At 46.9% G+C, this 21,491-nt stretch overlaps 2 protein-coding genes across 4 annotated transcripts in view; both read left to right on the top strand.

Annotated features, from left to right (window-relative positions):
- The window catches only part of LOC144103755 (ubiquitin-like modifier-activating enzyme 1), a 70,840-nt gene extending 62,541 nt beyond the window's left edge, over positions 1-8,299 (top strand). The window contains exons 20-26 of the mRNA XM_077636410.1: positions 253-439; positions 1,643-1,911; positions 3,311-3,415; positions 4,437-4,520; positions 6,227-6,327; positions 7,096-7,263; positions 8,162-8,299. Coding sequence (XP_077492536.1) covers positions 253-439; positions 1,643-1,911; positions 3,311-3,415; positions 4,437-4,520; positions 6,227-6,327; positions 7,096-7,237 — 888 coding nt within the window. The 3' untranslated portion in view covers positions 7,238-7,263; positions 8,162-8,299. The remainder of the gene's footprint in view (positions 1-252; positions 440-1,642; positions 1,912-3,310; positions 3,416-4,436; positions 4,521-6,226; positions 6,328-7,095; positions 7,264-8,161) is intronic.
- A 2,896-nt stretch (positions 8,300-11,195) lies between these two features.
- Positions 11,196-21,491, top strand: part of Pld (Phospholipase D) — a 101,530-nt gene continuing 91,234 nt past the window's right edge. Inside the window, exon 1 of one of the 3 annotated variants that reach the window (XM_077637847.1) lies at positions 11,196-11,485. The gene's annotated coding sequence lies outside the window, so the exon portion shown is untranslated. The remainder of the gene's footprint in view (positions 11,486-21,491) is intronic. The other 2 variants (XM_077637843.1, XM_077637848.1) reach the window with 2 other exon arrangements.

Genomic DNA, 21,491 nt, shown 5'->3' with positions numbered 1-21,491 from the left:
AAAGGTGATGCTTGTATACTGGAAACACTAGGCAGACCTTCCAAATCTCGAGGCGAGGAGAGGAGGAATGCGGTACTGTAGCACAATTTCCAGTGACTATAGTTTTGTCGAAGCTCGCTTGGTATACACTACTTTTGCGCCCGACCACATTCGTCCACATTTCACCCCCATGCTCTAATGCTTGTGCTCATTTAGGCACACCAGAAGGATAGCCGAGCAGCTGCCGTTTGCACGTTGTCTTCCGGCTCGCAGACACTGCACATGGACTACGTCGTGGCCACAGCCAATCTTCGGGCGACCATGTATGGCATCCCAAAGTGCACAGACAGGCAAGAGATCACACGCATCCTCAAGCTGGTCAAAGTCCCGCCATTCAAGCCCCAATCGGGCGTGCAGATTTCCGTCACTGACAACCAGGCGCAGGCGGGAGGATCCGTGGGTACGTTTAGTGTTTTTCTTCTGGTGTCTAACGCACCTTCTTGGGGAGCCTGCAACAGGTTTGTTCCAAGAAGCTCAACAAGTAATGAAAACAAAAAGTTTAATTGCAGCGAGCCCGCCGTTTACCGACCTGTACTATGGATGGTACAGGGCCGGCTACACGGTACTGAAGAAATACTGCTGTCTCTATAACTAAAGAGACAGTAGTATATTGTAAATAGGGAATCAGCATGTTAGATAATCAGAAGGTAACTCTGCTGACATTACAGGTTTCTGGATAAAAGGCTTCAGAGGAGGCTTTCTGTTCTTACCATTACAGTGAGCTCTGGCATCTGCAGTCGGTTACAACTAGGGAAGTGAAAATTCCCCTCCGAGGAGGTCATTATATCGATGGCCTCCACGTCCTTGCACCTGCTAGCGTCGTATCATCATTATCAGCCTGAATACTCCCACTGCAGGGCAAAGGCCTCTCTCATGTCTATCCAATTAACCCTGTCCTTTGCCAGCTGCAGCCGCCATGTCCCCGTAAACTTCTTATTATCACCCCCTCCCCGCTAACTTTCTGCCGCCCTCTGCTACGCTTGACTTTCTCTAGGAATCCACTCCGTTACCCTCAAGGACCAGCGGTAATCTTGCCTTCTCTTTACATGCCCTGCCCAAGCCCATTTCTTCCTTTTGATTTCGACTAGGATGTCATTAACCCGCGTTTGTTCCCTCACCCACTCTGCCCGCTTTCGGTCTCTTAATTTTACGCCTATCATTTTTCTTCCCATGGCTCGCTGCGTTGCCCTTAAGCTCAACCCTTTTCGTTAGCCTGCACGTTTCTGTCCCGTAGGTGAGTACCGGAAAGATACAACTGTTGTAGCCGGTGGTTTTATGTCATTTCCGTATCGGACACGCACACCCTGCATCACCTTTATGCTGACCAAAAGCGGTGGCAACTAACATGTGTATTTTGTGTAGACTTGCTCGAAGATACAAAAAAGAAACCGCAATTGTCATAATTTCTCACGATTTTATCGATTGTGTATATTATTTACCCGGTTTACTTTTGCAAGGGAATCACTCGTTAGCCCTCGCCAGCTTTTAAGGCTTAAAGATACGTAGAGGTTCTACTTAAACGACAACATTTTTCGCAAACTTTGATGATATTAAAAAGAAGCACGCTTTGTCCTCATAGCGGAGTTAACGCTTTTGTTCCCAGACCCGGACCGGCTGAGCACGTTGGTCAAAGAGCTGCCGCTTCCATCCTCGTTGGCGGGAGTGAAGGTGACCCCGCTCGAGTTCGAGAAGGATGACGACACAAACTTCCACATGGACTTCATCGTAGCCGCGTCTAACTTGCGTGCCGCCAACTACGGGATCGCTCCGGCCGACCGGCACCACAGCAAGCTCATTGCGGGCAAGATCATTCCCGCCATCGCGACCACCACGTCGCTGGTCGCTGGCCTTGCCTGCCTTGAGCTGTACAAGGTACTGTGCGTTCGAATGACTCTTACACGGTGTTCAAGTAAAACTCTTGCTTGGGACTAATTGGTTCATGCTTGAAGATGCAATTAAGACGGCGCGCCGAACGAGGAAAAAATTATAACGCACACACACAATGGATGTTCTACTTTTGTCCTCATTCGTCGCGCCGTTTTCAATACGTCTTCAAGTACACGGTGTGTTCAGCAAGTTGTTGCTGCTGTGTTTCAATGTTTTCAGTTAGGAACGGATTTTGAATGCGCATCTTCTAAATTAAAATGAAGTATGCCCTCTCCGCAGCCCCTTCGGCACGATCCCCGGATATGTGAATCGCCACTGGTGAGAACTTAAACAGAAAAACGAAGTCTTCCTTGAGAAGAGACCACTCAGCTAGACATGTATTTGAATAAGATATGGAATTCATTTCCGTGAAATAAACAGGCCCCTCTGGCCATCTTCCGACAACTCCATTGCTATATAGCGCCCGTTAGATCAGTTGGCGGCTAAGGATTACACTAAAGCTGTCAACAGGCAAAAGTCCACCCTTCCAAAAGACTTTATCGGTTTTAGCTTCCCCGAGTTCCAAAGCACCATATCTTAGAATAATTTTCAGCAGAATTCTGTTGACAATTATATAAAAATAGGATGTTTTGGAACACTGTTCTTTTTGCTAGCGAGTAAAACTTGCTTTGTTTCTTTATATAGTCTTCTGCATAGCAGAATAAAACCTGCTTTATCTAATGACTGTTCATTCGACTACCGATGTGTTTTTATCTTTAGACCATTCGCTTTTTAGGCCAGATGTGTCTCGTACTGTACATGACCAGGGTGGCTGCCTTTAGATGGAGGCAAAACGTAGGAACACTTGTGGTGTGAGATTTTAGTGTTTTGAGCTAGTGCCCCGCATAAGGTACCGTAGTGGAACCTTCCACTGTGTATAAAGGGCAGAGAACAGATCATGGGGTCTTCTCATTTTTTCAGTGACACTGAGTGTCTTCACCTTCTTTCTTCCGTAATTATTTACTAACTCTCCACCAATCTCGGTACAATAAGGCAGAAATATGAGATTCTTGACAGCACAAACACCAAAAAACGAACATCGGTTGGAAGAGTCGCCCAGAGGATTGGGGCTGCCTCTCAAGCTTTGTTATGAAATTTATTTCGTGGTCTACACAACCCTGGTTTCCTAAACCTCGCCAGCCGTACATATGTAAAATCTTATTTTAATCATCATTTATCGATTACTCGTCCTGCAGCCACCAACCTCATATTCATTTCTTGTTCTACAATATACCCGGACACGATTGGACATCTGCTGCATCTTTTTCCGCTTAAGAGATGAAATGTTCATTGTGCTCCAAATTCGAGCTTTAATGCTTTTTATTTGCTGGTTTCTGGCTTGCAGTTGGTTCAGGGACACAGCAAGTTGGAGCTCTTCCGGAGCAGTTTTGTCAATTTGGCTCTGCCTTTCTTTGGCTTCTCGGAGCCCATCAGAGCAAAAACGACCAAGGTGAGTAATTTCTTTCCATTAAATGACATTTTTCCTATCAACGGTTTGCTATGCACAAGATGTCTCGTGCATGTTCATTCCAGATTTTAAAGAGATTTCTTGTACGTCCAGAGCTAACACACTCGAACGATCTGCAGAGACTTGAAAGATGAAAAACTGGACATATAGTGACGAGAACAATGGCAAAATTTTGAGCCGTATCGTTTTCTTCATGCCTGATTCCTCGAACATATCGTTTTGAGCATTTTATGCCCAGAACTCTAACATTTTTGTTTACATGTGTATTAGAACTTAAGGGCTGTTTCCTCACATGGTCCGGAGACTTCACTGAATTTAATGCTCTTGGCGGTATTTGCTGTTCGCGATGGAAACTAAGCTTCTGAAAACTAGAAAAGACAAAAAAAATTAAGCACTGGTAACGTCGGCACATGCCATTTTCACGGACAAACTGCGCTGACTTAGAGGAGTGCTTATTTCATCTGGTCGTGGATTACAGAGGCTGGACTACAGTGCCATACCTTTTCTGCCTCTGGTCACGAGGTCTCTACAAGTTTGATGCCATCACCAACGTTGCTACCCACGGGTTTGAATTCAGTGGTAGGGAAAATTATTATTTTTAACTGCAACAGAGAGAGACAGAGGTAGAGAGAAAGATGAACAGAAAGCCAGGGAGGTTAAGTAGGCGACGCCCAGTATGCTACCCTCCACGTTGGGAGGGGATCGGAGGAAGAGATAGAAAGGGGAGAGAGGACAGGAATATCACTTTTCCATCTGTGCTTAAGCCATTACTAACAGTGTACACAGGGCACACACTGAAAGTTTACAATCGTTAACTCCAATCCTCAGCAGCGATCGATATGGTATACTAGTTTTGCTGTCGCACGAACACATCCCCAAAATGTCAAAGAGCTGAATCGTAATGAGAACAAAAGTTAGATGTCGTTGTTCTGAGTGCCCCTTTAATGCGCAATGTGTATGCGTTAGACCTGAATGCTCTATACACATTTTTTGTCATTCTCAGCTTAACGGCCGCGACTTCACCCTCTGGGACCTCTTTGAGGTACAGGGAGAGCTGACACTCAAACAGTTCCTTGACTACTTCAAGGTGGGTACGCTGCTGTCTCAAGCCACGTTACAACGTTTTTAGTGCGCTAACACTTATAGTGGCGATTCCCCGCATTTAGCCGTTGTGTGTTCGTCCGAAGCCGACTTTGCGGTAGGCTGCTCACCTGCCCGACGGATGGTGGGCAGGTGAGAGGCTGCACCGCTGCACCATTGCGCCAGGAGCGGTAGGAAGGCTCCCAGGTGTCTATGCATGGAGGGAATCACTAGTTCTGCATATGTAGACATTAACCCATTATCGCTATCCGAACAACTACCATCCGTAGGCGGCAACCTGGCCACCGTAATCTGAGCAACCTGCCCACAGTGGCAGGTGGCAGTTAAATTAATGATTGGTCGAGGGAGGCCACGTGACCATCTCTGACGTCATCACAACCTGTTTCCAGGACGTGAGCAACTTAGTTTCTAGAGAACAACCTGAATAGAGAATCGAGATAAAAAAAAATAAGAAAGAAAGGATATAAATACAAATGTCGGCACTGTTACAGCATAACAGATACCTGCTGCAACAGCTAGCTCTCCAAACATGGCGGTTGATGGACCGACAATTGCAAACAAACTAACATGCAAAGTTTGCAGCGGGAGATGCGACAACTGTGAAATATAATGCTATCGCATTCCACTCTTAGGGTGACTTAAGCATCCGCAGAGTTTTTTTGCACTTCATCCCGCTGTGCCTACGAAATTACTCAAAACATGACAACATCCCTTTGCAACCATCTAGAACGTTCCGTATTTCTTGACAACGGCGTCCATTCAGGCTCATACAGAGTTGACACGATACCTAATATTGAGTTCTAGTTGTGTCGTTGTCGCAGAGAGTCATTCTCCCTTGGCATTGAAAACTAAACATTTTGACAGATTTACCTGTCTGGCGGGGTTTGAAGACTTATAATAAACTGCACATTGAGTGGTTGAGGTTGGAAATGTGCAGTTTATTATAAGTCGCTTGGCATTGTTCGGCAATAAAAAAATATTTCCCTGACGGGTGGCGCTTGGGAGGTTTTGAATGTCGCAGTGACGTCACGCATAAACCGTCTCATTCTGGACATACCGCCAGCCTGTGTTACGCGGCCACCACAATGCGTTCCATTCCTGAGTTTTTTTTTTTTTAATCTTAGCAGTTGTGCAACTTCCCATAGCGTCAGATTTATTGAAAAACAATAGCCTGTTTTGGACAAAATAAATTAATGGGTTTAATAATTGTCGCGATGCCCACGGTCACTACGGAAACTGTGTTAAGTTTAAATTTTCAGGATTGTTGATAAACGCACAGCCTCCTGGTAACAAAATCAATGAAGCAGTTGCTGTAACGCAACTGCATAGGTATATCAGTCTGAGAGAAATATCAGTAGCTTAAACAAGTAAAACAATAAGAACATAATGGTAACAAATGGCGACAGCTTTCACTGTCCGCTTTATGATGGCGCTGTCATCTGTGAGCACCCGCCGTCCTTTTGTCCTCCCCCCCCCCCACCTTTTCTTCAACAAAGTGGCAGTTGACATTATCCGCTTCCAGATGGCGTTGTCACCTTTGCGCACCCCCTCCTAACACCCCCTCTCATTCCTCAACAGCTGGAATGATTCATGAGCTATGTGCCACCTAGCGCTGAGAATTGCAGCCAGCTACGACAATCATGTACAGGAACAGTCATGATTGTTGATTCCTGTGTTTTTCGCCAATTGCAGAACAAGCATAATGTTGAGATCACCATGATGTCTTACGGCGTCAGCATGCTGTATTCGTTCATTATGCAACCACCCAAGGTGACCGAACGACTCAACCTTCCGTAAGTACGGTTTTCGCAGTGGCGATAGGCTTCTCGCGTGGGCTTGGTGTAGTAAATTGTTTTGCGAACTGTTCATTTATTCTTGCTATATCGTTAGAACAGCAGGATTCCGCACAATGATTAGAATGAAATTTTTTAACGTTGGAGCATTTTAATGAAATAAGATTATAATCCCAGTGACACAAGTAGTTCCCATATCAAACGGTCCGTTTCAACCAATAGCTGCCCTTTATATAGGTTGTACTAAAGACGCGGGTTCGATCCCGGCCGCGGCGGTCGAATATCGATGAATGCGAAATTCTGGAGGCCCGTGTACTGTGTGATATCAGTGCAGGTTAAAGAATCCGATGCGGTCGAAATTTTCGGAGCCCTTCACTACGGTGTCCCTCATAGCCTGAGTTGCTTTGGAACATTAAACCTCCGTAAACTATATAATTTCTTTACACAAACCTCGTATTTGGAGCTATTTGGCCTTAGGTGCCCTTGCGCCATAAAAAACCTAGCATCATCAAGTTCTATACACAATGCAACAATGCACAGACCAAAATAACGATGTTTAGCAACCGTGGCATAGTGCTGTTTCTTTTTTAACTATTAGACGTAAACGTGGACCATTTATAAGCCACTTTCCTGTGAATATCAGCAAACTATATTATATTTGATATGGTCAGCTGTATCTAAACGCACCACTCTACGAGCATTATCTTTACGTAATCGTCACTTGTCGCTGGCACTGGTCACAAGCGTACCTCCTCTTTCCCCGCACAGCATGAGCCAGGTGGTGAGACAGGTGTCCAAGAAGCCCATCGAACCACATGTGCGCAGCCTGATCTTCGACCTGTGGTGCAATGACAGCAACGGCGTAGAACTCGACGACGTCCTCACCGTTCGCTACCTGCTGCCCAAATGAACCGTGGAATGGCCGCGTCGGGACAGGTATGTGCTAACTTTACAACGGCAGCAGCTAACGGCACGTTGCCCAGTCCTGCGGAGTCTGCACTGACGCCTGGCGTCGTGGGCGTATCCCTGTGCCACATTGATGGCCGGTCAAAATTCAGTGACATCTTTCATGACGTCACTGCAATGCACCAAGTCGATTGGGCCTCGTGCAATGACTTCACGCGTCGTCCTAGCAACGCATCACGTGGCGTGGTCTGGATATAGTGACGTCACGAGTGACAGCATATTCTTGTCAGGCGTGTTCTGCCAAGAAGACAAATAATAAGGAATAAATAATATCATATCCAACACCCCAAACTGCTAACGTTGAATCTCGCGTTATGCAATGGGGATATTCTACTGAGGTTTTTTTATCATAATAAGCACCAACGTCACCAGCAACATCTTTTTCGAAATTGTTTGTATTATCCAGTGTTGTTTCTTGTATTTTATGTATTCTTTTCATCGGCGTTCAAGCTACGAAAAACATATTGTTCCACCCCCTACCATAATGCCCCTGTAGGCGAATGAAGGCAGTTCAATAAATAAATAAATATCTCCATTTATTCCCATTTTTGGCCACGTTATTCCACTAATCATCCTGCAAGAAAAAATACTAATCCATGCGACTGTTAGCCACCTTTGACCACGTTTGGTTCCTCTTGGTAGCCATGTTGGTTCCCTAATAGGCATCCGGCTGTCACTTAGCGTCATAACATTATTGCTTAAACTCAACCGCCCGAACATAATCTCTCGCAACATTCCTCCACATCCACTTACAGTTGCAGCTGACGCTGGCCGTATTGCGTGAACGGCTTCAACTTTTTGGTGCCCCATTTGGGCAACTCATTTCCATGTTCCCAAGTTGTAAATTACCTCCCGTTTTTTATTCCAGACCCTGGAAAAGATTACCCGTCTTCGCTTCACCGTACCTGCAACTGGGAGCCCGCTATCGCCTACGTCGGGGCCTTACAAACAGTTTTCGGTGACCGATGCTTCACAACTACCCTCCTTGTCTTTTTATTCTTGTATTTTCATTCTTGTAAACCACAAGCACTTTTCCTTATGGTATCACAGTGTTCTCTCAGACTGCTTGTTTTTGGCTTCAGTAATAAATTTTCGGCTATGTGTGTGAAAATACTGAGCAGAGCTAGAGTTTAATACTTGTTTTGCAGCGCGAGTAATTTTTTTTTCCTGGTGAGGCGTTCATCAGCGAAGACATCGATGATCCATTTGCAGGGGACATGAGCATTCGCTGGATGCCCATTTGCAGCGAGAATTTGCCACAGACTGCCAGAGTTTCTCAGTGTGCCATCATACAAATGTGCTGAGTTTAACAATCACAACACGTGATTGTCGTGTTGTGATTTCAAAACTCAGCGCATTTGTACTGCAGCTATGGAATATCAACTAGCCCCAGTTGTCGCCTTGGCGACCTACACAGGCTCTGTGGTAGCCCCTAATGAGAGGATGCTTCAGAGTATATTGGGAAGGGAGCAAATACATCAGTAAGCTCAATTAAAAGGAACTGAAGAAAATTGGTAAACTTGGAATTTTCGCAAATATTCATATACCATGCGCTTCGGTAAGTTCTGAGAGGTGGCTCGTTAAATACGTGCTTCGATGTTTATGAAAATATGAAAGCATATGGACGTCGCACTCCTAATTATAGATTGGTTTCATTGCAAGAAGAAATTTGCGAATTCTAGATCATTCGAACATGAAAGAAATGCGCACATCAAGACACTAGGATGAATGAATGAATGAATGAATGGAATGAAGAATGAATAAATGAATGAATGAATGAATGAATGAATGAATGAATGAATGAATGAACTTATTTTCCGCCTATAATGCATGGGTAGAAACTGCAGTGGAGCGAAAGGATTGCTTTTATATTTACCAAGAGGGAGAAAACTATTTTGCGTCCTAGATCGAGGACGCTGTATAAGGCCGATGGGTTGAGCGCGCAGCTGTGAGCGAGACCATGCGCCCGTTCGGTCTCTTCCATTCCCTGGTGACCGGGGAGCCGTTCCAGAAAGACTTGCAGGGGTGGGTGCTGGGGCGTGGTGTATGGCTATGCGTGGATGTACCCTGATAGCATATACTGGTTGTGAAGACACTAAAGGCGCTCTTTCTGTCCGTGTGCACTGTATGGTGTTAGCTTCCTAATGATGGAGAAGGATGGCTTCGGCGATCGGTTGTGTACCCGCTGAGGTGACTCAGTGGTTAGGACACTCTGCTACTGATCCTGAGTACCCGGGTTAGAACCCGGCTGCGGCGGCTGCGTTTCGATGGAGGCGAAACGCTAAGGCGTCCGTGTACTGTGCGATTTAAGTGCACGCTAAAGATCCCCAGGTGGTCGAAATTATTCCGGAGCCCTCCACTACGGCACCTCTTTCTTCCTTTCTTCTCTCATTCCCTCTATCCTTTCCTTTACGGCGCGGTTCAGGTGTCCGCCGAGATGTGAGACAGATGCTGTGCCATTTCCTTTCCCCAAAAACCAATTTAATCGGTTGTGTTCAAGTTCTCGATGTGAACGTCACTGTGATGTCGGACATCCTGATGGGGAGGGCCTACAGAGGCAGTTCTAGTGTTGGAGTCTGAGAAGGTTGCATCAGTGTAGTTGGTGGCATATTGGCGGGTATCTCGAAATTTCAAGCTCTGGCTTCTCGGGGTGCGGATTCCCTCTCCATGTTCATGCTACTGGGAATAGGAACAATTATGACTAAGGTAGGTATTCCCCCGGTGAGACCAAGAAAGATAGGCCGACTGGAGTTTCTCAATGAAATCTATAATATATCAAATTTGGATCCTGGCTTGTACCTGCGGCATCCTGGAAGGCTACCGTCGCGCATTGTTCGCATGCAATTAAGGCTTACACAGTAAGAGTCGATGTTTTGAACCAGTTTGCTTCCAGAAACAGATTGCAATAGTCTTCATGCACAGTTATTTATGGATCGTACTGCAGCAGAGAATTTCCCAAAGTGTAAAATATGCATTTGTGTAATATTACATTCTTCAACATTACACTTTGGTGAAAGTTTCTGATCAGAGTAAATAGTGAACTGTACTTAGGTGTCTGGTGTGCGCTCGGAGATGCTGACACCAAATCAAGCGTGCTTACATAACGGGTTACATGTACTACTTCAAGTAACGCATGTCGCCACAAAACTGCATTGACGGCAGAGAGAAAGCCGGTGGATTTGATTCTTGACAAGTCAAAACAAAACACGTATTGAGGGGGAGCCTCAACGTTGGACTTGTCGAAACATTCGCCTGCAAGAAGACAGGTCCTACGAATCTTCGTTCATTTTTTTATGTGTGTGTTACCAAAGCAGCAATGAGGTTATAATACTGAGGTACTCAACATCATGTATGCAGCTTGAAAGTTTCGTCCATCCGTGCCAAGCCAGGAACTCTGCTTTATGCCACGCCCAATCTCATCCTGTGTTGACCTATGACAGTTCGAAGATAGTAATTATAAAGTCTTGAATGTAAGTAGAGATTCTGATAAAATCGTGCTTCGACGCTCCGTGAGCGCTTCGAGTTGCTCACTCGAAATTTAGAGCTGTCAAGTTCGCGTAGTTCCACTTCCGCAGGAGAGATGGCAGAACGAAACCATTCACGCCCCTCGCGCTACTATGTAGTCTAGAACGCGACGCGGCTCTGTGACAAGCTCTGATTTCATACCATACCGTACCCAGCCTTATATCATGTCGGTCGTTGTTCATCGTGTTGTTCTGGACTCTCCCAAAAGGCTCACTTCAATTCACGGCCGTTACTTCGATTCCCTGAAACCAAATTTGGCGCGGTGTAGTTGGCTTCCGTAAGTACAGTTTGTGAACTACAGATGGCAGCACAAAACCGTCCGTATAGTTTCGCGATTAGCGGGAATCCGTGCCAAGCCCGGATCTCCGCTCGAAGCCGTGCCGAGTCCCATCCCGTGTCGGACTGTGGTTTGTTTTTGGGCGTGTGTCTCCGTACGGCACAGACCCCGTGTTTACGTCGAACCCGCGGAGAGCAGCATCTCGCTCAGTGAGCCGAACTCGTAGGGTGCATTCAGCGGGAGAGAGGGCTCGGCCGATTCACGCTCGGCCTTGAATCTCCGTCCGGAATCCGGCGTTGAATGGCGACGGCTCCGGATTTCTCGGCGACTGCGAAACGTTTGGAGGAAGTTCCGAGGTGACACGCCGTGGTTCGAGTCGACGACTCTCCGGTACGTCGATCTTTTATTCCTTTCTACCTAAACATTGTTGCGCCATTCCACGCTTGAAGTTTTTTCACCAGAGACTTAATTTGTTGCGAAACCAGACATCCCCGCGCGGGATGTTAGTCTGATGCAGCTGCTGTTATATTACATGCCGCATGTGGAACCGCGAAACATTTAGCTCGATCCCGCGGCGGGCAATACCTGGGGATCGAAACTTGAGGCCGGGTTAGGATGCTCCAAGCGTGACGCGCTGGAACCGAAACAAGGCTGTGTCTTACACGCATTTTGCCTCCGCCAGTGGCAGCGGTTCTGTTTCTTAGTTTTGCTTTGAGCTTGTTTAGTCTAGCATAACAGGAAAACCGGCCGATACACGTGAGTATGTGCTTGCGGGGGAGGAGCGGGGGGGGGGGGGGGGTGCGGCAACAGGCGCTGGCGGGGAGTTGTATCCTCGCTCTAATTCACGAAGCACCCTCCTTCGAAGCGCATCCTTGACTCCGCTGCTGTCGTCTTAGCGTGTTTGTTTCTTCATTTCTGCTTGTTTATAAAGCTGGCCCGAATCTGCGGGCCGTTCGGAGGTCTCAATTCTAATCAGTAAACAAGCTTCTTTCAATAGTCTCATCCCGTCTTGTGAGCTCTGGCCTCGTAATCTTAAACTCCTGATTGCGCGCTGGGTGTTGCTGCTGCGGACTTACTCAGATTGAAGTTTATCAATTTATGGGGTAGTATTCGCGAAGGTGGATATCAGCGGTTGTGTGGCTCGCTGCTGCTGCGGCCGCTCCTTGAGTTCGTGGCTGCTTTTTTCATTTTAGTGAACTGCGTTTTTTCTTTTCGCTGTTTCACTTGCTGCGACGACGCGGCGAGCGGAAAGTTGCGCTTCTCGAGCCTTCAAGGTCGACTTCCGCGCGAAGCCTCTATGCGTCATTTTTTCTGCACGCCTCAGCCGTGCCGTGCCGCTCATTTCTGGTATCATCGCCGTTCGTAGCTCGTTGCCGCGGGCTACCATAGAAACAGTGAGTGTATATTGGAATCGAACCTCTTTTAATTTTTTGCAATATTTGTGCGTGCTTTTAGAAGCTTCTTCAGCACATTTTCGTCGTGTTTACCGAACGCTGATGCTTCACGACGTTGGCAGTGTGAAATATGATGTCAACGAGGAAATGCTGTGCAGCGGACGATATTTTTCGCATCAGTCAGACGGTTTCAGCAGATGCTTCGTCTGGTCTTTACGATTAGAAACGATGTTGTTTTAAATGCCCACAGAACTTGCATCTGTGCGAACTATGCTCTTTGGTGCAGACGCTTTTAGACATGCGTCCGCTAAAGCGTTAAAATATGTTCGCGTGAGCTCGTCACTTTTATTCTGCCTGAATTTTCAAGTCTCTCACTACGCTCGCACTAGGACGCGAATGCTTAAAAAAACATATTTTAAACTTAATTTCCGCTTATTGGGCACGAAAAAGATACCGCAGCTGCTGCCACTATACGAGTGAACTGAATTTAACTCATCTAATATTTTCTTTTTCTAGCCATAAATGTTTGTGCTGGAGAAGTCATAACCGCATTTTATTATTCCGAAGATAGCGGAGCAAACACTTGCTGAAGAGACCGCGAGTTTCTTTACAACAAAATTATCTTCCACTTGTTCGACAAACACGCTGTTTTTTTTTTTTTTACAAATTTTATTTTCACCGCACTCACGCTTATGACAAAATGGAAGCATAATTCGACTCGAAAAGTATAAGAAATATATGCTCGGTGGCACGATGTTGAAGACGAAAGAAAACAAGCACATGATATTGGAGAGGGGCTGTAAAACGATGCAAAGAAAAGTTTTTATTGAGGCGTTACGACTTTACGAGCTAATTGCTTATTAGTTCCTCTGCGTTGAAGTGCGCCGTCAGCCCTGGTTTGATCTTTGCCGGTCGGTCGTTTGCCTTTGACGGTGCTTCTTTTGTGTGCTCGAGATCGAGGTTGTCTGTCGTCTGCCAACTGCTGCTCGGCTGACGCCGTGACACTGACGCCAGCAGGCGACGGCGAATGCTTGTTTTGTTAGCGTTGCGCTTGCATCTTGGCGCCGGCCTGTTATCGAGTGATCGCTCAACGTTGAGTCACGACCGCCTTTGGCAGCGCCGAGCGCTGAGCGGTATTCATCGAAACTCGTTAAACTTGAGTGACACTGAGCAGTTTTGAGGGGGGTAAATGAATAGCAGTTTGGTTGAGTCGTTTTTGAAAGCTCCCGCGCGCGGCTGTAAGCGGTCCTTGTTAACTGCAGAATTGGCTTTCGAGGCAGTTGCATAATTTGGGAGATCCCTCGTTACGTGTCCTGAAAACTTGGAATTTCTCATCGAGGTTCGCACGAGTCATTCGAGAATGACTCGAGGTGCTACGCTGCAAGAAATCACTCGAGCCCCTGAGTAAGTGTGTACAGGATATCCATCTTGTTCTTTGTGAATTACTTTCCTCCTCATCCTGTTGCAGCTTTCAAGCGCGCCTGGATTAAATGAGCGCGGTCAGGTACGAAGTTTACGCTATGCCTGGTCACATGTCATATGTGACCACGTTATAGCCCGTCACATGTTATAGCCAGTGTTGACCAAGCTTCCAAGTAGAATCATCACTCCTTCGGTACATCCATTGTTTCGTTATAAACCGTTTTGTTATAACAATGTTCGACTGTAGCACTACTCGCCACATTAGCCAACATAAATGGTGAGGAGTTGGCCTCGGGGCTGTTTTTAGGTGTGCGGAGTCAGAGGGAGGAGAATATAACTTCTAAACAGGTTTCGAAGTTTGCTCAAATGGCTCAAGACTCTGATCATGGGCCTCATTTTTTGAGCATTCGTGGCGGCACCATAATCGCGTGGTGGAGTTCCTCCTTCGCTCCCCACAGCAACCTTTTTGCTCCGGCGACAGTGACAAGCAACCGCAATCGTCGGGATAAAACGGTGTCGCTGTCGGCTCCACTCTATCGAAAGTTGCATGAACTTTCGAGATAGCGCACCTGCAACTGTCGCTACAACGCCGTGAAAGAACCCGGACATCGCGCAAGCTGCCACGGTTAATGGAAAATATTTAATATTTCAAGAGTAATCTATAGTCGGGATACAATTTGAGAACGCAGCTGCTTTTCCGCGTCAAAGGAGACCCTCCAGACAATGGCGTCGACCGCGGTTCTCGTGACGCCGTGGTTGAGCCTCTGGCATGAAATCTGAGTTGACTGGCAATGTCCCTCCGTGAAATGGCATTAACAGCGACGTCATGACAATCGGCCGACGCCATTGGCTTGAAGGCCCTCCTTGATTTGTATCTTACTATAGTCACGCCTATCGAGCACAAGGCCAGTGCCTCCTTCAACCTGTCTCGGCACCAGCGACAGTTGCACGCAACCGTCGCTGGTGCAACTGCACACACAACTCTACACCATGCAGTCGTCGGGATAAGACATTGTCGCTGTCGGCTGTACGCTCCGTCTGAAGATGGCGCGGAACTTCCGAGAATCAACTTTCGCAATGCAACGCCGCGAGCGGACCCGGACATCGTGGAAGCTGCCACGGTTGATGGAAAATACTTCGCCTTTACGGAGCAATTTAGTCACGTCCGTTGAGGTCATGGCCGATAAGTCGCCTCGCGTGGCAGACGGAAAGTGACAAGTGCGCGTGCTGGTTGTGGCAGAGAGAGCGAGTAGACGTTTATTCGTCGACAAAAGTGCGGTAGTCTCGTCACGCGGCCTCGAGCCCTCGACATTCGGCTACCCCTGTGTCTCTCTCTGTGGACATCCAGGCCTGAGCTAAGCAAAGCAGCCTACCACTGTTCAGGGTTTGATAGCTGCAGGCCCTCCAGCGGAATGTCCTGAGGACACTCATACAGGATATGGGCAGTGGTGGCGTCGGGGTGACCACGCAGCTTGCAGGAGGGGATGTATTCGACCTTATAGGCTATGGAGTTTATATAAGGCACACTTGAAAAAGAAAATTGCGGAGACCCGGCCGCACAAATATTACTGCTCCGTTTTGGCTGGTATGGCGAGTAGGAAAATCTGGGGACGATGAGGATTTGATTTTAGAGACCCAAAAGCAGCTTGACCAAACAGCGCCATGGCTAACGTTGTTTAGCTGGGTTGAGCTTTCAAGGGCCCAGTTTTTCCCTAGCATTTCATTCCAGGGGCATCGAGCACCAGACCAGGAGGTTGGTTGCGCCCACTAAAAAACCGGCAGGTACCTGGGAGCACTGGGGATCTAACCTCGCATCTCTTCGTATGAGACGGTTCCCTATATACCATTTGTTTGACTTCTGTGGTTTGTGCGCCAGTGGCGTGCGTTTTTAAAGCTAACCGGTAACCCAAGACGTTGCGAACATGTATCACAATCGTGAAGTATACGGCTCGCTCTGGTAACTGTATAGGCTCTGCGGAAACTTGAACTCGACTAGAAAGATTGTAAATTTTAAAATGTCAGCTTTAACGTCCCGAAGTGACACGTCGGCTGCGAGGACGGCCGTAGAGCGTAGTATAGGGCTCCGGATTAGTTTATAGCACGTGGACTTCTCTAACGTGCGCTAACAGATCTCACAGCACACGGGCACCTTTTGCGTTTCACCTCCATCGAAATGCGGCCGCCGCGGCCGTGATCGAACCCGCGACCTACCTCGGAGTCGGCAGCCGAATCCCGTAGGTACTAAGCCACCGCGGCGGGTCGGACTCGACGAGAGCTAACAAGTGTATACAGTCGAACCTCGTTACAACAAAACGGTTTGTAAAGAAATAATCCATGTTACGAAGGAATGACAATTGCTCTTGGAAGCTCGGTCAGCACGGGCTGTAGCAAAGCTGCGGCTATAACCAACCCTTACAAAACTTCTTTAGACAGTCTATAGACTGTCCATAAACTTCTGTCTATAAAGTACCCTAGAGAACGGTCAATAGGCAATACAAATCCTACAGACGGTCTATACAATCTATAGATCTGTGGCCATGTACTTTTAGTAGACTTTTGTCTGTAGAGAGTCTTTAGACTATGAGTAGACATTAATAAATATCTATAGGAAGGCAAGATAGTCTATAAGAAGTTTATGGAGTGTCTAAGACCATTCCTATAAGGGAAGTAATCGCCGTAACCTTCAGTTTCGTTATAACGAAGTTCAACTATATATCTGGAACCGTCGGTCAGGCGTGTTGAAACAAGCAGCGTATCTTTATTTTCACTCGAGTTCCCCACATTAATGGGCATCGTGAGGTCGTACTAAAGACTACTGACATGCGCTGAATCCGCTTGAATTTACTTTGGCGGCTTGGTGGCTTTGGCTGTCGGCCGCTGAAACTAGTGTCGTGCGTTCGAATCACGCGTTCGAGGGTCCGCGTTCTGTAAGAGACAAAATGCAAAGGTCGCTGTGTGCCTTTGCGATGTGAGCGAATGTTAAAGGCCCCCCCCCCCCCCCCCCCCGGAGTCTAAATTAATTCTGAGCCGTCCATTAAAGCGTCCCTAAAGTCCATATGTTTCGGGCCGCTAAACCCCATGCAAAAGGTCCACCATAGCTGTAGCTTTCGGGCTGCACATAAAGTAGAATTAATTAACACTACTTAACTAATGCATGCCCTTTCTGCGCAGATGTCTCGAATCTGCGCAGCCTTCATTAGTAGTCGACTGCTTCGCTTGGAGGGAATTAATTTAAAATTATTCCGCATTATAAAATCGGCTCGCGGTCCGTTTTTTCGTTTTTTTTTTGCTAATTTGGCGCTATCCATGCCGATTGTGCGTGCACATCACTCTCCCATAGCGCAAGCACACACTCGAGCACGTGCACGGCCAAGCTCAGTGCACGTGTCCACACGTTCTTCATGAAAATTTCATTACACATGGGTCGATGACGAGGCAGATTTGGCAGGCTGTTCTCCTTTTCTAATTATAAATGTATAATTAGTTCCTATTTGACCTATGAGAGCTCCTATTAGAGTTCCTATTAGTTCCATGAGGGTTCCTATTAGTTCCTATTAGTTCCGTTAAGTTCCTATTTGCGCCTGTTGCCACCAGTGAGGCCTGACGGATGGGTGTCTGGGGCTGTCGGGATCCGTAAGTAAATCATCCCCCTGTTGCCGTGTCGTTGTCGTCCGCGAAAAAGAAATTAATTGGTGAATGTGTCTCGGTCGATTTGTCGCAAGTTCTGTCATAAACAGTATTACAGGTGCTGTCTGCTTGTCGATGAATGTGCCAGTTAATCGGACGTCCTGTGGACGGGGTAGGAACTTGTGGAGGGACATAACTTCCTGGTACGAAAGGGCAGCTAGGTCGGCCTGACACACATTCTTGAGGCTGTTTTTTTTTGTATGCTCTCTGGTACTCGGGGGCGCTGTACAATAATAATAATAATAATAATAATAATAATAATAACTGGTTTTTGGGGAAAGGAAATGGCACAGTATCTGTCTCATATATCGTTGGACACCTGAACCCCGCCGTAAGGGAAGGGATAAAGGAGGGAGTATGGAGAATAACGATGCACCCGCCGTAGTGGCTCAGCAGTTGGGGCGCTCCGATACTCTGGAGTGACCGGGGTTCCACTCCCTCCACTCTCTCCGTTATCCCTTCTCTTGCGGCGCGGTTCAGGTGTCCAACGATATATGAGACATATACTGCGCCATTTCCTTTCCCCAATAAAATCAATTATTATTACGTCGATTCCCACATGCTGTACAGGATGTCCGCTTAAGCACCGCCATCGGGCCGCAAGTGGGATTGCACGAATTCCCCTTATTTTCTTCTCGCTAAATTGACGGCATACGTGAGTGCATCCCTCTCCATTGTGCACGTGACTACCACTCTCACGCCGCAAGCACACACGCATGCGTGCACGTGCGCAGCCTATAGCTTATAGTGCACGTGACCGCATGTTCTTCGATCATGCAAATTAAATACACATCGGTCGGTGACCCAGCAGATGTGGCGTGCTTTTATCAATTAATTATCCGCTTGTGGCTGTGCTAGAAAGGTTGCGCTCGGCGAAAAAAAAAAAACAGAACAGTGGATGTGTTTCTCTTCGTTCGAAGTTGTCGGGAACAGTGTGCGCGGTCTGCCGCGTCCTCCCCGAGCTGCTGTCCGCCTGTCGCGTAATGTGTCAGATAAGCGGCCGGCTTATGAACGCCGACATGATGAAATATTTTCGGCGTATTTCACTCAATCTTGCCTCTGCGGCACTTAACGAGTCATGCAACGGGGTCGGAGCTTGTCGAGAGAGATGACAACTTCATGGTACGAAGGCATCTGCAGGTCGGCCTGAGGCAAATTCTTGGTATCGTTTTTATTTTGGCGTCCGCAGGTCCTCCAGGCCGCCGCAGAAAGAATAGTAGATAATTAATAAAGTAAATGCCCATAATGCACTCTACCATATAATAGCACCCCACAGAAGGCGTATAGTTGGCGAAGGCCTATTTCTGGCAAAAAGAAAAAAAATACTTATTATTTTTTCCCTAGAATAGTAAAGTGGAACTCTATATCTATCGGACGCTTTCCAGGGCACATTCTTCTGTAATGTTCCAGACGTATGTAGACTGCTGATTAAATAGATTACTTGTTTAAAATAGAGCGGCTTACCCCAATAGTACTCCCAGTAAAATAAATGTGTACTGTCGGATACAACTCAAGATGGAGCCGAAACACAAAAGGCGCCCATGTGCTGTGCGGTGTCAGTGCACGTTAAAGATCCCTCCTTCACCCCTTCCCATAGGGCGTGGTTGGGTGTCCACCTATATATGTGAGACTGCAGTTACTGCGCCATTTTTTGTTCCTCAAAAACCAGTTTTCAATTTTCGTACACGAAGCGGTAACAATTATTAGTCCGGGTTTCTACGAACAGATGGATTATTATTAAGGCGAACGCCTTTAATGGCTCATCGTTGTCCGTCCGTCCGTCCGGCCGCGAAATCTGTCACACTATGACGTCATCAACGACACACCTGCTGTAACCCATATGCTCTTAGCAATTACTGAGTAGTAGTATAAAAATAATCGTAAATAAGAAGTTTAAGTGAAAATTAAAAATAATAAATAATTATAGAAAAACAAACTAAAACAAAAATGATTAAAAATAAAGTAAAAAACCTAAAAAGAAACAATGAATGGCGACAGGCGCCGTGGAAAAAAAACCCCGCGTTCTAGAACGTTCCGTGCTTTCGCATTCCTGCACGTAATTAGCAGACGTAAGTGCCGTCAGACAATCTTTGGATGAGGCATAGCGAGGCAATTAAGGTTGCAGAAATAGGCGTTTATACCTTTGCCTTTCTGGAAGCTTGGCATCTGCGTCATGCAGTACACGGATTGCGCGGGCTGTTTCCAATGCCGCTTACAGATTCCGATCGAGAGTGCTGGCTACGCTGAGTCCTGTGTTTGTGGTCAATCCTTCGCTGACGGGCTGTTTGGAAGCGGCGTGTTTTGCTCAGTTTTTATTTCCTTAGACACCGCCTCAAACGGACACCTTCCAGTAAAGTGTAAAACCACCTTTGTAAGCTAAAATTCGGCATGCTGGACTTAACTCCTCTGCGGTAGAGACATATTTCAAGCCATGCATTGTATGCCTCATCGCCCATACGTAGTTTTGGCGCTTCAAGTCAGAACTTTTTCGTTGCCGTATTCTTTTCACCTAAAAAAAAATAACCGGCAGCTTTCTCAGACATTCGTGCTTAAAGAGAAGTTACATCTAACACAGGGACCGCAGCTCTCAGTCCGCGGCGTTTCCCCTAGCGACCAAATTAGCCAGCGTAGCGATTCTGTACGACTAATTTATCAACAGCGGTCTTCCCGATTTTAATTTTTTTCGCCTGTTAGTCACTCAGCTCTGTCCTTCCTCGATACCACAGAAAATTACATTCTTTTCCACTGTCCTCCCCGATTTCGCTGATAGCTTCGAGTACCGCCGCTAAAGTACTATACTAAAGAAAGTACTACAAAATGCGGCCCTGTATAGAGGCTGCATATTAGCAAGATTCTTTTCCCGGTTAATTCATTCGTCTGTCTACCCTTTAACCCTTTTATCGGTCTTCTCAGAAAAATGCAAAAAAAGAACATAAACGAAAAAGCGAGGGAGCACGGACCAGCAACGTTTTACCGGGCTTAAAGCCAATACAAAAAAAGAAAAGGAACTAAACGCAAAAAAAAACTTAATTTAAAGAGAAAAGCAGGAAAATAAAACAAAAAAACGTGAAAACCTAGTCACAGAACAGTCAGAGGCACAGATAATGTCACAGATAATGTCAGCACCGATAATGTCACAGGCACAGTCGGTCCAAACACAGTGCCAGGCCACAGCGAGAGGCATCCATGCCCAGCAAAGGAACACAGAGCGCTTCTCTGTGCAGAGATTGTGCAGGAGAAATGAGAATGACGAAGGAACTCATCGGGAATGTGTAGGAATTGTGCTGCTTATGGGGTGAACCTACCATTGGTAGGTTCGGCTTATGCATGGCGTCATGACCGTCGGATAAACGAGTGACGTCATTCGTCGGCTCCGGGTAACTGTGGAGCCGCCCGACTGCCGGAACATGGACGAGCGTCTGCAAAATTATTCGGAGATTGTCGAAAATCATAGGTTACAGTGGAAACTGGTGCCACCACCGGATAAAAGTCTAAACAATAGGGAGGCAATCGCATGGCGGCGCCTCCAAGCTGGGAACTTCGTAAACCCGGTCTGGGCACGTCATGTTCGGAAAGATGAGAGACAAAACGATAAGTGCAAGCACTGTGGGGCGAGAGGGGCCCTCGACCACATAATCTGGGAATGCGCTAGGTCCCCAGGGGCGAAAGTAAATATAAATTGTAAAGAAACCTGGGAAGTCCTGCTGCGGAGCGAGGTCCCTGCTCCACAGCAACAAGCCATCCACCTGGCGGAAGAAGCCGCGAGGAGTCAAGACATCTTTGCCTGCTTCTAACCGCGGAGGTCCCGGCCCCCGTCACCCAGGCCTGCGTGCCCGGGGCGGGGAGTAGGCGGCCTCCTTATCTGGTGGAAAATAAAGTTGGTATCATCATCA

Source organism: Amblyomma americanum, chromosome 9 (genome assembly GCF_052857255.1).
Source record: "Amblyomma americanum isolate KBUSLIRL-KWMA chromosome 9, ASM5285725v1, whole genome shotgun sequence".
Taxonomy (NCBI): Eukaryota; Metazoa; Arthropoda; class Arachnida; order Ixodida; family Ixodidae; genus Amblyomma; species Amblyomma americanum.
The sequence above is the reverse complement of the archived record's forward strand: the minus strand, read 5'-3'. Positions and strand labels throughout refer to the sequence as shown.